This window comes from Scatophagus argus, chromosome 24, assembly GCF_020382885.2.
Source record: "Scatophagus argus isolate fScaArg1 chromosome 24, fScaArg1.pri, whole genome shotgun sequence".
NCBI classification, from domain to species: domain Eukaryota; kingdom Metazoa; phylum Chordata; class Actinopteri; family Scatophagidae; genus Scatophagus; species Scatophagus argus.
In genome coordinates, this window is record NC_058516.1 from 686,432 (window position 1) to 698,587 (window position 12,156).

The 12,156-nt window shown below is 45.0% G+C and overlaps 3 protein-coding genes across 8 annotated transcripts in view; 2 read left to right on the top strand and 1 right to left on the bottom strand.

Moving 5' to 3' along the window:
• Positions 1 to 12,156, bottom strand: part of senp7b (SUMO specific peptidase 7b) — a 67,681-nt gene that overhangs the window by 19,617 nt on the left and 35,908 nt on the right. For 3 of the 6 annotated variants that reach the window (XM_046381785.1, XM_046381784.1, XM_046381792.1), the window contains one exon: positions 10,410 to 10,532. In XM_046381785.1, coding sequence (XP_046237741.1) covers positions 10,410 to 10,531 — 122 coding nt within the window. In that variant the 5' untranslated portion in view covers position 10,532. Of the gene's footprint in view, positions 1 to 10,409; positions 10,533 to 10,900; positions 11,224 to 12,156 lie in introns of those variants that run through there. The other 3 variants (XM_046381791.1, XM_046381786.1, XM_046381783.1) reach the window with 2 other exon arrangements.
• LOC124055264 (V-set domain-containing T-cell activation inhibitor 1-like) lies at positions 259 to 3,857 on the top strand. Its single transcript, XM_046381906.1, has 4 exons — positions 259 to 420; positions 1,106 to 1,140; positions 2,106 to 2,432; positions 2,823 to 3,857. The coding sequence occupies exons 1-4, from the start codon at positions 404 to 406 to the stop codon at positions 2,957 to 2,959; spliced, it is 516 nt and encodes a 171-aa protein (XP_046237862.1). The 5' UTR covers positions 259 to 403; the 3' UTR covers positions 2,960 to 3,857.
• Positions 4,188 to 7,172, top strand: LOC124055256. Its single transcript, XM_046381891.1, has 4 exons — positions 4,188 to 5,346; positions 5,973 to 6,107; positions 6,222 to 6,322; positions 6,495 to 7,172. Exons 1-4 carry the CDS (start codon positions 4,977 to 4,979, stop codon positions 6,591 to 6,593), a joined length of 705 nt encoding a protein of 234 aa, XP_046237847.1. The 5' UTR covers positions 4,188 to 4,976; the 3' UTR covers positions 6,594 to 7,172.

Here is a 12,156-nt window from a genome sequence, read left to right on the forward strand (position 1 = left end):
ACAGAAAATCTGGAGGTGAACTTTGCGAGCTACAAAGAGTCTGAGTGGGCAGGAGAGAGTCCTTCAGATTTGATCAATGCATTTTATCTTTGTTTTATTCTTCTGATGGTCCAAATCAGCCTGTGGGCCTCAGTGCACACAAAATATCCACCAAGAGCTTGAATATGATGATGATGATGATGATGATGATGATGATGATGTGACAGGCTTGATTTATTTGATTTTTCACTGATGAGAAAGAGGACCTCCGCAGCCCCTTACGTAAAACGTGCAGATGACGTAAGTGCGTACATGGATGAGACGTCAGGGCGTTTACAGCTAATTTGGCAGCACGAAAATAAGCACTAATAATTTAAACACTAATTTATACAAGTTTAAACCAGTAGCGGACGACTGGACGAAAATGTGCCGTTTGATGAGGTCAGTTAACTGAAAAGGGGGGCCACCAGCGCCCCTCGTCTGTATAAAGTCAACCAGCGAAACGGAAGTTAGTTACATGTTAGCTAACTGTTAGCTAATGCGAAGGCAACCGAAAGTTCGTAGTCTCTCCGCAACGTGTTGTGGTTTTAGGGTGCCGGATCAAGTTAATGAAGCGTTAAGATGGGGCTTCAAGGCCCAGAGTCTGTAACAGGGAGGTTTGTACGTGCTGAAGGCCGTGTTTTCCCTGTTTCAGATGGCATTAAATCAAGTATGAACCCACAGCATAGGTGTGGCCGTTGAGCGTGTTGTCTGTTGAAGAGTGATGAGGTGTTTGTATGTGCTGAACCGGCCCTTCAGCTCACACAAGCTGGTTACCTTTCACCTATTGAATACGCCACCGGGAACGGTTTGCTTCATGATAAAACTCGGGTGTGGTCATCCCGTTTGTTGTGTCAGGCCAGCTGATAAATCCTCCTCATCTGCAGGAGCTCAAACTTCCGCGAATGCTCTTCTGTTCAATTAAACGCAGAAGTATGAGGCAAAGAAGTGAGTTCTAAGTGTTGACAAAGTGTCTCCAAACCCACAGATATTTACTTGAATACCACAGAAGAGTTTGGGAAACGTGAAGCTGAACGTATTGTGTATCTTAGCTTCATTATGTTTGTCCTGTTCTGTGTCTCCACAGTGTTGTCTTGTTGCTGGTGTGCACCGTGAACACAGGTGAGTTCAACATTGGATCTGGTTTTACTGATGCTGGTGTGGACTGAAAATGTCCTTCCTGGATGAGACCTCCTCAAAGCGTGTCAGCTCAGGGTCCGTTCAGTGGACCCCAACGTGAGGTTGTTTTCCAGCTTTGTTTTGATGTTTGGCTTTCAGAGCTCAAGCTCATCTTCTGCTCATTATTCAGTGGACTGGACTGAAAATCCAACAAACCATGTAAACAGTTGTTGGAAAGTGTTGCACAACAATCAGATTAATCAACATAAAGCGTCTTTCAGCTGAACAAAGAATCTGTCATTTCCAGAAAGTGACTTCAGGCCTTCCTGTCTTGAGCTCTTTTGTTCAGGAAACGTGCGAGTTGCAGCTTGTGAAGTCATGTTGTTGCTCGATGAAGTCGTTTCCCTTTTGGGACATGCAGGCTGTCATGCGATGCTCGACTTCTTCTCCAGCAGAGCAACATCACATCAAACTGAATGTTAAATTTAATCGAGAGCACGTTAATCTGTCCACCAAACTGCCTTGAGATGAATGAACTGCACTGTTTTCTGTACCTCTGAGTTTGTTGCAGTCATCCACCCAAACCTGTTCAGGTGGGATGAGCACAGACCTGCTTTATTGTTTTCTATTGCTGCTGGTTGATGAGGTCTGACATTCATTTAGAAAGTTTGACATTACTAATGCATGACTTCAGCGAAGGCACTAAGATCAATATGTTGTTGAGATACACAAAATGACAACAGAGCAAACATTACAAACTGCAACCTGCACATTTCCTGCACCCAACAACAGCAATCACACAAACAAGCAGTCAGCAGAGCGCAGCGTGAGGGAAATGAAACCACCAGACTGTTCACAAAGTGGTTTTCACTGTCTTAAATGTAAGACCAAACGACCTGCAGAAAACAGGACAACGTCAGCACAAACGTCTTCCACTAACATCAGATATCACACATCTGCTCTCACAGTGACCTGCCAGGTGAAGGTGGAGGCTCATATCGGGGACACCGTCCTGTTGCCCTGCAGCTACAGCGAGGTCACACATCTCTCAGATGAAACAACCGTCTTCTGGGTGGACAAAGACGACAGCATCTTGCTGGAGATTACTGGATTCAAGACAACATTTGCTTCGCAAAACAAGAAGTTCAGAGATCGAGTGAGGAGTTTCTCGGAGCAGCACAGGAAGGGAAACTTCTCCATCCTGATGGACAACGTCCAGCAGTCGGACAGCGGTCCGTATGACTGTTTCAACGTGTCACTGGACTTCAAACAGCGGGTCCTTCTGAGTGTTTCAGGTTTGTATGAGTCCACAGACCAAAAGAAGGAGACACATTTGATTTAATATGTTCAGTTTGATAACAGACAGACTGTAACATAAAGGTCCTGTGATGAGTCCAGTCTGCTCAGCCTTCAGCCGCTGGTTGTTGTGAAGCTTTCAGTCGGATCACATGGTCTTCCTCAGGGATCTGCAGGTCTGCTGTTGTTTTCACAGTCCAGCTGAGACCACAGTGTAAACATACAGATCATTTTGTTTGTCTGGTCATCATGTAATCCAAACAGTTTTAATGCATATTCAAAGTGTTTCACATCAAGTCCGATGCCTCAGCGTGTCTCTGCAGTGTGACGCTGCCCCCTGCTGCTCGACTCTGTCAGAGCATCTTCACAGGTTTGTCTTCCTGTTGCAGGCACTCGTGTGGACGCAACGGCAGCGACTGATCCTCCAGGACCATCAGGAGGAGCCGTGGGAACACCAAACCCCCTGCACACCACTTCTCTCTCTTTGTTATTCACTTCTTTACCTATGCTTGCACTGAAACTCTAATAATGAAAAACTGAGCTTTTATTTCATGAAGGGAACCTCAGGAACACTCTGACGGAATTTCTCTCAAAGGTAAAGTAAGTAAGTAGGACAACATCTGACACACAGGTCAAAGGAGATAAAATTTTACATCCAGAAGGTCAAAGGCTAAGCTCCAGCTGTTACTTAACCCAGAAGTAAAGGTCCCTATGAAGCATGAAGTATTTTACTGTGATGCTGATGTGTACCAGTTATTGTAAATTTATCTTATATATTTATATTTATCTTTGTGATTTAGGAATCCTCATAAACATCCATCCTGAGTGACCCGACCACAAGGTGGCAGCTCTGAGCACAGCTGTGACCGACAGACCACACGTTTGTCCCACTGATGGACTAACAGCTGTCCACCTGTGACCGGATCACTCAGGACTGATGTTAATCCCAGGTCTCACTGGACCCTAATGTTTCACTGAAGACAGGTCAGTCTCTAAAAACCATCCAGATGAGGGAAGATGTCATCAAAACATTAAACTGCACAGTAGAAAAAGTCGTGCTGATTAGAAGAGTTCACAGTAGGAGAAAGATGATAAAAATCACGCTGACAACTGCTTCAGTTGTTCACAGTAATAAACTCTGACCTGATTGGACAGCCAATCAGTGTTTCCATCACTCACCGAAACGCATTGAAGCTTTACACGTATGTTAGCCTAACTACTATATTTACCAACACACATTTCAGCTGTCAATAAAGGAATATATGATTTATTTATTTATTTACTCTTGAATATGTTGCTCAATAGAAAATCTGCTTCTGTTTCTCAGAGCATGTTTCTGTTGCTGTCTGGGTGTCTGTACCCTTAGAATAAACTGCAGACTGAAGTTTGTTTTGTTCTTGAATAAAAAGTTCAGGTAGAAGAAACGTTTGAGTTTGTCTGCAGTGTTGATTTTGTGCCACCAGGTGGAGCCACTTCATCACCTCATTAACAGACTGGTACTGCAGTAGTTGAAGTAGTCGTGGAAGTCGGAGTGATAATGTTGTTTCTACGTTATAGTTACGACTATACTATACTGGTATGTACTACTATTATCACTTATAACAGTATAATTACCACAACTACTACCATAGAATTTCCCTCCAGGGATAAATAAAGGAATTCTGATTCTGATTCTGACCACAGCTGCTAGGACTACTGCTTTAACCACAGTGAAAGGCCCAGCACTGATATTACAGTACCGTTACTAGTACTTCTGTTACACGTGTTGCTACTTGTACTGCGTCTCCTGAAGCTGTTACTGTAAGTATGCTGTGATTCTTTGTAGAATATCACAGTACATGTACTTGTATCACAGTATGCTGCTAAGAAACTCTCCTATTTGATGTACTACAGTTACTTGTACTACTTTGCTGTCACTGCGTGTCCTGGACTGTTACTACCTGTACAGCTGGAACTACTGTACTTCTGGTATTAGTATAGTATTAAGTTTGGTACTACAACAAATATCACAACTTGCTGCCACTATCAGGCTCCCATTCCCAGAACTACAACTCAAATTTTACTACTGCAAGTACTCCAGCTGTTTTCACTACTACTTTTACTTTGCAGTTACTACTGCAGTTGTTCCTCAGTGGTATTTGTTAATGGCACCAGTACTCCTGTTACTGCTACTACTAAAACCACTGTGAGTACTCCTTCTTAAAAACACCATCTGTGAGCCTGATTTCTGCCTCTGGCATGAATATTTATGAAGTACTCCTACTGGTGCTGCTGTCAGAGGGTGAGGCACCACGGTGGGTGTGATGTCGTCCGAAAAGTCGTTTGATTAAGCCAAACTTTGGCACGGCTTCCTGACATCGAGGGCATACAGCTGGAGATCAGGTTTCACTGCTGCTGAGCTGCTGATGTGAGGCGGCAGTTGGTCATCAGATCTCACAAACACTCTGTCACCTTGTGAAACAGGAAGTGAAGTGCATTTCGCTCAGCGTGTGGGAAGACGGAGGGAGCGATCAGAGGGTTTCAGACGGTTTCTCTTGCTGCTGATGGTCTACCTGATCATGGATCTGCTCTGGATGGTCCTCCCGGTGTTTGTGGTTTGTGCCGAGGCCAAGAACCTGACTGAGGTTAAGGTGGAACTGGGTCAAAACGCCACCTTAAACTGCTCTGTGGACAAGCCAATGATCTACTGGTACATGGAGGTCCACAGCCATTTCATAGTGCGCATCGCCGACTCTTTCAGCAGTGGTACTCGTCATCAAAACTGGATTGATAACATCACAGACAAACTCGTAGTCGTCCCCAGAAACTCTCTCGTGATCATGAACATCACAGCAGACGACTGCAGGCTTTATTACTGTGCTGTAAGGGAAGGAGACCAGATCAAGTTTGAAGAGGTCTTCCGTGTTGTCTCATGTGAGTACCACAGCGTTGTAATAAATACTTCTGTCATACTTTCTAATACTGGAAACTAGAAGATTTCTCATTCTTGCAGTAGTTTAGGACCTGAAGTCTCTGTTGTTGTGTGTTTTGGCATTTTGTCCATTAACTGTAGAGTTGACAGAAAGGTTGGACACATGAATGTTGAACTTGTCGTGAGTGACTGAACGTAGTCAGCTCAATGAGGCCTCAGAGTGTTTTCAAAGTCCACCTTCAGGCTTCCAGCTTCCATCCCGTACAAAGTGTTGTCCATAAGTGTTGTCCAGCTGCTTCGACGGTAATCCACCTCCTCAGCTCAGTCACAGCCTGACCACTGGAAATAAGTTCTTTAACGTTTACATGGGGGGGTAAAAAACCTGCAGCCAGACCTGATCGACTTCAACATTTCAACCAAAACCACAAAAGTTAATGTGGCTCAGTTCAAGCTTTTTCCATCTCCAGCTCTGCTTAAGAAAACTGATCAGAGGAAGAGAAGCGAACCTCATTTCACTGCCGACCTCAGTGGAGGTTGTTTCTCTGAATCCACAGAGAAGAAGAGTTCGTTTTCTTTGGCCTCTCTGTCCGATCATATCAGGTGTTTGTCTGCTCTCGTCTTCCTCCAGGTGTTCCTATGACTCCGCCCACCGACGACTCCAAAGACAAACACCAACAGCAGCAGCACAGCTTGAGTCTGTGGCAAAGTGCGCCCGTCGTGTACAGCTCACTCAGCCTCAACGCACTCCTCTTAGTGCTTATAGGTGAGTTACTGGTTTTATAACCTTTTTAACCTTTGAAGACCTTCTGCATGAGGCCACAACATCAGTCCCACACTGAATCCAGCAGGTGGCTGAAACTTGTTTCACTGTTGGCAGGCTCAGTTTCTACATTCTTGTGTCTGAAGAGGAAGAACCATCAGCTGAACGACACGTCACATTTCACTGATGAGAACCTCGAGATGCTGGAAAGACCACAGGTACGCAAACTGCAATACTGCACAGCTAGTACTGCGAGTGGTACTTTTAGTGTTGTTAACTACTGCTGCTAGTTACTCTTACTGCTCATGCTACTCTGTGCTACTTCTACTTCCTGTACTATCGATAGTACTGTTCCTGTGCTGTACTCAGGAGTCCTGCTGTGTGTTTCAGTACGAGGAGATCCATCTCCCACCCTGCAGACCCTCCCCTCCTGCAGAGTGTATTTACTACAAAGCTCAGCTCCCTCTGTCCACACCGCTGCCACACTGACATCCGGGACACCTGGACGAATGCAGGACACCTGTCCACGTCCCTGCAGTCTGTTGGACAGCAGACAGTTGGAGAGAAGAGATGCTGCTTCAGTACCTCAGAGCTCCAAAGCTTTTGGACAAAGCGTTCAGAGGACTCGTCCAGGCTGACGGTGCGGGTTGAGACACTTCCTGACTGGAGGAAGAACTGCTGATGTTAGCTGCTGCAAACACATTGTGCTGCAATCCCGTCTGTCTCATGAGACGAGTTCAGAGGAATTTCTGAATAATCCGATTGTGCTATTTTTAACTTATGTGTGCATGAGTGAGACTTTGATCAGCTGACTGGCTGTTTGCCGTTCATGACTTCACAAACATAAGGACAAATCTGACAATCATGGAGCAACAGCAGCCATCTAATTATATGAAATTAAAAGTTTATTAATAATGAGGACAATTTAAAATCTGTTCAGTCCATTATGACTGAATGTTTGAACCACTGACGGATTACTGTTAGCTTTTTGTCAGCTTTTGTCTCACTAGATTGCAGTTGGTTTTAAAACGTGTGGCTTCTTGTGATATTAAATACACAACAAATCAACACATTACTTTTGGTGTTCACTTTCCACTTAAATAGTGTAAAAATCTGTTTTTCCGTTAGCTGAGCTTTAAAAAGCTGCTGTCAGGGCGTCCCCTTCGTGTTTTAGTCACCATCACGCCAACTCAGGCAGCCGACACCAACACTTGGTTCACATTCAGTCTGAACACGACGGCGTTTCAGCAGAGTTCAGCCTCAGACGTTTTGAACGCCACGCAGAAATCACTTCAACTTGATGGTCAAATGACGACTCGTCTGTGCTGAGCTGGTGGACTTCCTGCCGATGACGTGAGCAAACAGCTTCCTGCACTGCAATCCACAGTCACAGTGACACATGCACATTTTGTAACCACCATCACTGCCTCCACTTCACATTTTGTTTATGATAATCACTGTGGAGACTTTTCAGTCGCCGCTCAGGATCCAACGCTTGAAGAGGAAGCAGCTCGTCTGCTGAGTTTTTGACACGGTGCTGGTCTTGTGATGTGATTTGTGTGTGTGGGGGTTTAGCTTCAGGTCTGCTTAATGCAGCATTGTTGGCGTGTTCATGCTGAGGTTCTGAGCTTGACTTCCTGTTGCGTGTGTGTGTGTGGAGGGGGGTGCATGAGCTGCGACCACAGCCACATCCACACTGCTTCACTTAATGACTCACTGTAACATTGAATCCATGAAACCTGTAAACCTGACCTCAGGCCAGTCTTCACACGGGTCCGAGTTAACGTTCCAGGCCTTGAACCTTCAGACCTTCTACATGACTTAGCCGTGTTCCAGTCTGTTGTTGGCCTGCGTCCGACCCCGGCGTCCCAGCCGGTGGGGTAATATTATGACTGCTTGGCTTGATTTCACTTCCTCAGATTTTCACTTTCGGACGCTTTTGCAAAATGGTTTCTATATCGGGGCGACACAAATTCCTGGAATACATTCTCTCAGTGCAGACTAGTGCTTATTTTAGCAGAACTTGTCTTTTTGTTTTGTGTCTTATGGAAGACAAAAAGCACATCACTCACTGTAGCTTTTCCATCTGCACATGGAGGGGCTGCACATCCTGGAAATCAAGTATTCCAACTCAAAGAACCCAGGAGAAGAAATAAAAGCACCTCAGAGCTTCACAGATGGGAGGATTTTCCTTCTGAAGACAACTGAGGGGTTTGCAGCCGTTCAGCTGCTCTGTGGGGGAGCGAGTTTCAGAATACAAACTGCTCAAGTTCAGATTTAACCTTTAACTCATCTCACATGCACTCAGCTGCAGTGTGAGCGAAACGTTCAAACCAAAGAGCACCCAGTGGAAATATTCTCAATCTGTTGTTTCATCTCCACAGAACTCAACCCACTGACTTGAGATCTGTGAAAACTTTGTCCTCTGGGATGTAAAATAAAGATCATTTTCAGTGTTTGCTTTCCCTGCCATCACCACAAGTTCAGGGTGTGAATGTTCAAGTGCTATTTGTGACAAACTAAACCTGTGAACAACCACAGCGAAGTGTTGTTCCAGCAGCAACATGATGGAGGATCTGACGAAATCTACAACTGCAGGTTTGGTTACTGCTGCAGATTTGCCCTCAAACCACAAGTGGAGGTGTGATGAGTCCTCAGCCAGCCAACAGTCAGCCTCCTTCAGTCGGGGTCCCACAGAAGAGAGACCAAAGCTTCAGCTTGTCCTCCCTATGTTCACGATGTGTGTAAGCGCCTGAGAGGACCCTGAACTCACAGGTGGGCTGGGTACCGAACTTCGGTTCTTTTATGGTACCGACCGAAATGCTTCGGCAGTACAGAGTGTCAAAATATGCCTCGTCTTTCGGAGCCAAGTTTCGGTACCCAGAGGTTAATCACATGATCAAGACCCGATCATACTGCCGCCGATTGGCTGTAACGTTACATGTGACTGCGGCATGCAGACGGGGTCCACGTGGATCCGTGTTGGAAACTGTTGTTGTGTGTGTGTCGTTGAACTGATTAAAAAAAGGCCGACAACACGACCGATTTGATGAAGCGCCTGGACGTGCGCTGAATCCGTGTTTGACCGCAGTCTTCCTCCTCCCAGCATTCGAGTCCGCCTGTGGACGTCACAGAGCGGCCCGATTCAAAATCTCCACCACTGGACTCCACTTCATCTTCCAGTCCTGAGGACGGCTCGTTGTGTGGGATTATGAGACCCTGACCTGTCACTTGTTTGCAACTGAGCTTTTGCACTGGAAATTATTTGTTGTTCATTTTTCCTGTAAGAAAACTGCTTGGAGTGGAAAAATACCAAAGCTGAAAAATAAAAGTCCAGATTTGTACTGTAATGTGTAATGTAATTTTCTTTTTGTAAGAATTGATATTATAAAATTTTTGACTGATACCCAGCCTCACTCACAGGTTTGTTTATGAGCCAGACTGGACTACTGTAACTCACTTCTCATCATGCCAAGAGCATCCAGAGGCTCCAGTACATCCAGAACTCTGCAGCTTGGATCCCGAGTGCGGAAACACGAACATATCACACCCATCTTACGCTCACCCCACTGGCGTCCCGTCCTCACCAGGATTGAGTCCTGGAAATACCCCACCCGACCTCCAAGAGCTTCTCATCCCACAGCCCACAACACGCTCCCTCCGCTCCTCTCATCCAAACCGTCTCCTGACACAAAAAACTAAACTTAAAACCATGGGAGACAGGACCTCCTGTGCTGCTGCCCCACGTCAGTGAACTGCCCTTCCTGACACCTTCAGGGCACCACAGGAAGTTTTTAAAAAGGGCTGAAAACATTTCGTTTTAGTGAAGCCTTCTGATTTAAATAAATAAGTAAAGAAATAAAAACCTTGAGAAACTTTGAGATTTTTTTCTCAAAAAATCTAAAGTATAAGTAATAATTATTTTTATTATTATTAGCCGTTGTGAAGAGCACGTGCAGCTGTCACGTGGTCTCCAACAGCAGGTGGAAACGTCCACATATCACGGAAACTGCCGGTGAAGCCAGCAGAGTAGCTTCAATTCACCATTCGACTGGTTATGTTTCATATCGGTATTCTTTACACACACACACACACACACACACAGGTGAGGTACATATTAGGCCAAGGAAGAACATTAAATTAAACCTATAACATCCTGCCATCGCAATTCCACAGCACAAAGTCAGTCAATACAGATGAAAGTGTTTACCGCAGTGTGTGCTCGGTCTTACTTGGACATGAGGTCCATTCCCCGATCCCTCTGGACACAAAGCTCCGTGGCTTTTCTGTGAAAGTCCTCCTTACCTTCTTTTCCGTCTCAGTGGACATTCCTGCCAGGGATGAAAGTCGTCCTTGGTCAGTCGGATGTGAGTCGGTTCAAAGCAGAGGGCGGCCTTTCCACGATGTAGATCCAGGTCCTGTTGCATCCTTTAAGATAAGATAAGATAAGATAAGATAAGATAAGATAAGATAAGATAAGATAAGATAAGATCAGATAAGATAAGGTTTCCTTTATCGTCCCACAATGAGGAAACTCACTTTGTTACAGCAGCAAAGCGGACAGTGAGAAACAGAGGAAGGCGTCGCTAAAGAACAATGTACAGTTTACATAAGTGTAGGGGAAAAGAAGAGCTAGCAACGTATACACAGTATAGTAAAAATAGTAATATAATGTAAATGTTACATTAGCATTGCGGATGCTAATATTTCGTGTCTGCTGTTGGTTCAAAGCCAAATTTCTCCCTGAGGCTCCGAACGTTTTGGAAGCTGTTTGTCTTTGAATGTGAGCAGTTGACCTTTCGTGGTTGCTGAGGTCTCTTGGTAGATTTTTTGGAGCCACAAAATCCGGTTTCAGTCCAGACACTGACGCACGCCGCCAGCCTTCAAACCGTTCAGCTCCGACGCCGGTCTTCCATTATTTGTCACTTCCTGTTTTGATCGAAAGTCCAGTTTTAAGGAATGTTTGAGCTCAGCTGTATAATCTCCCATTTATACAGCCAGAGCAGAAAACACAGAGGAACGGAAGGCTACAGCGCACTTGACTTTCTGGTTGTCTTAGCTAGCGTATTGGCGGTTGCCGTCGCTGCGTAGAAGAAGAGCAACAGCAGAACAAGCGCGAACCCGTGGGCTCACGCACGCCCCCTTCAGTGTGGCAGAGGTACTGACAGGCTGAATGTGTTACACACATGTCATAAAAGTGTCCCCTAACGTTACACTGGGGACAACAGAAATATCTCAGCGGGCATGCGCCAACTGCACGCGCTCAACCCAGTGTGTGAGGGATTGCGCAATCCGAGGTGAGGCGATTTTGACCATAAAAATGGTTGGAGTCATACAGAAATGACATTTACAGCACAGATCAATGGACAAACGTGAATATTTATTTCACGTTATCTTTATTTGTTGTTTCCTTCTCATGATGACCTGACAACACGTGCTGCTCTCGTGTCATGAAAGGCGGTCTGTTTCTGCCACTCAACGTTTCTGTTCACTTGACTGAACAGATGGCGAAACTTCCGCTGGAGTTTTTACGTGAATTAATCAGGCGATTTCACAACGCCAGAAACAGAAGGTATTACTGTAGTACTTGTAGTAGTTGTACTGTGAACCGAGTCTTGCTGCCAGACAGCTGCACTTGTTGCAGCAGGACTTTTGACTGTCCCTTAATGTGCTGCAGTACCACTTGCTTCCACTTGAAGGCGCTGTGGTGTCACACACTGAAGGCTGTGTGTGTGTGTGTGTGTGTGTGTGTGTGTGTGTGTGTGTGTGTGTGTGTGTGTGTGAGCGTGTGTGCGTGTGTGGGCTGCATACATTTTATTTTTATTCTATTCTATTTTTGTTTGACTTTCTTTCATTTTATTTTATTGTTTCACTTTGGTGATGAAAAGTGTCAAACCTCCAAATGTCACTCTGATTAAACTGATGGATTCTGATCGATTACTTATTGACTGTTGAATTAAGGATCGTTTGTTTGCGTGTTAAGAGATTTTCATTAAGTTTTGGCCTCTAATTAAACCAATCATGAAACATAATCTGATAAAAGAAATCCACT

What these genes read in the sequence shown, in the direction of transcription:
- LOC124055264 (XM_046381906.1), top strand. An exon ending in GGTGTGCACCGTGAACACAG is followed by an intron (nt 1,141 to 2,105) that starts GTGAGTTCAACA and finishes CTGCTCTCACAG; the next exon opens with TGACCTGCCAGGTGAAGGTG. An exon ending in GGTCCTTCTGAGTGTTTCAG is followed by an intron (nt 2,433 to 2,822) that starts GTTTGTATGAGT and finishes TTCCTGTTGCAG; the next exon opens with GCACTCGTGTGGACGCAACG.
- LOC124055256 (XM_046381891.1), top strand. Translation starts at nt 4,977, where the DNA reads ATGGTCTACCTGATCATGGATCTGCTCTGGATGGTCCTCCCGGTGTTT. An exon ending in GGTCTTCCGTGTTGTCTCAT is followed by an intron (nt 5,347 to 5,972) that starts GTGAGTACCACA and finishes GTCTTCCTCCAG; the next exon opens with GTGTTCCTATGACTCCGCCC. An exon ending in ACTCCTCTTAGTGCTTATAG is followed by an intron (nt 6,108 to 6,221) that starts GTGAGTTACTGG and finishes CACTGTTGGCAG; the next exon opens with GCTCAGTTTCTACATTCTTG.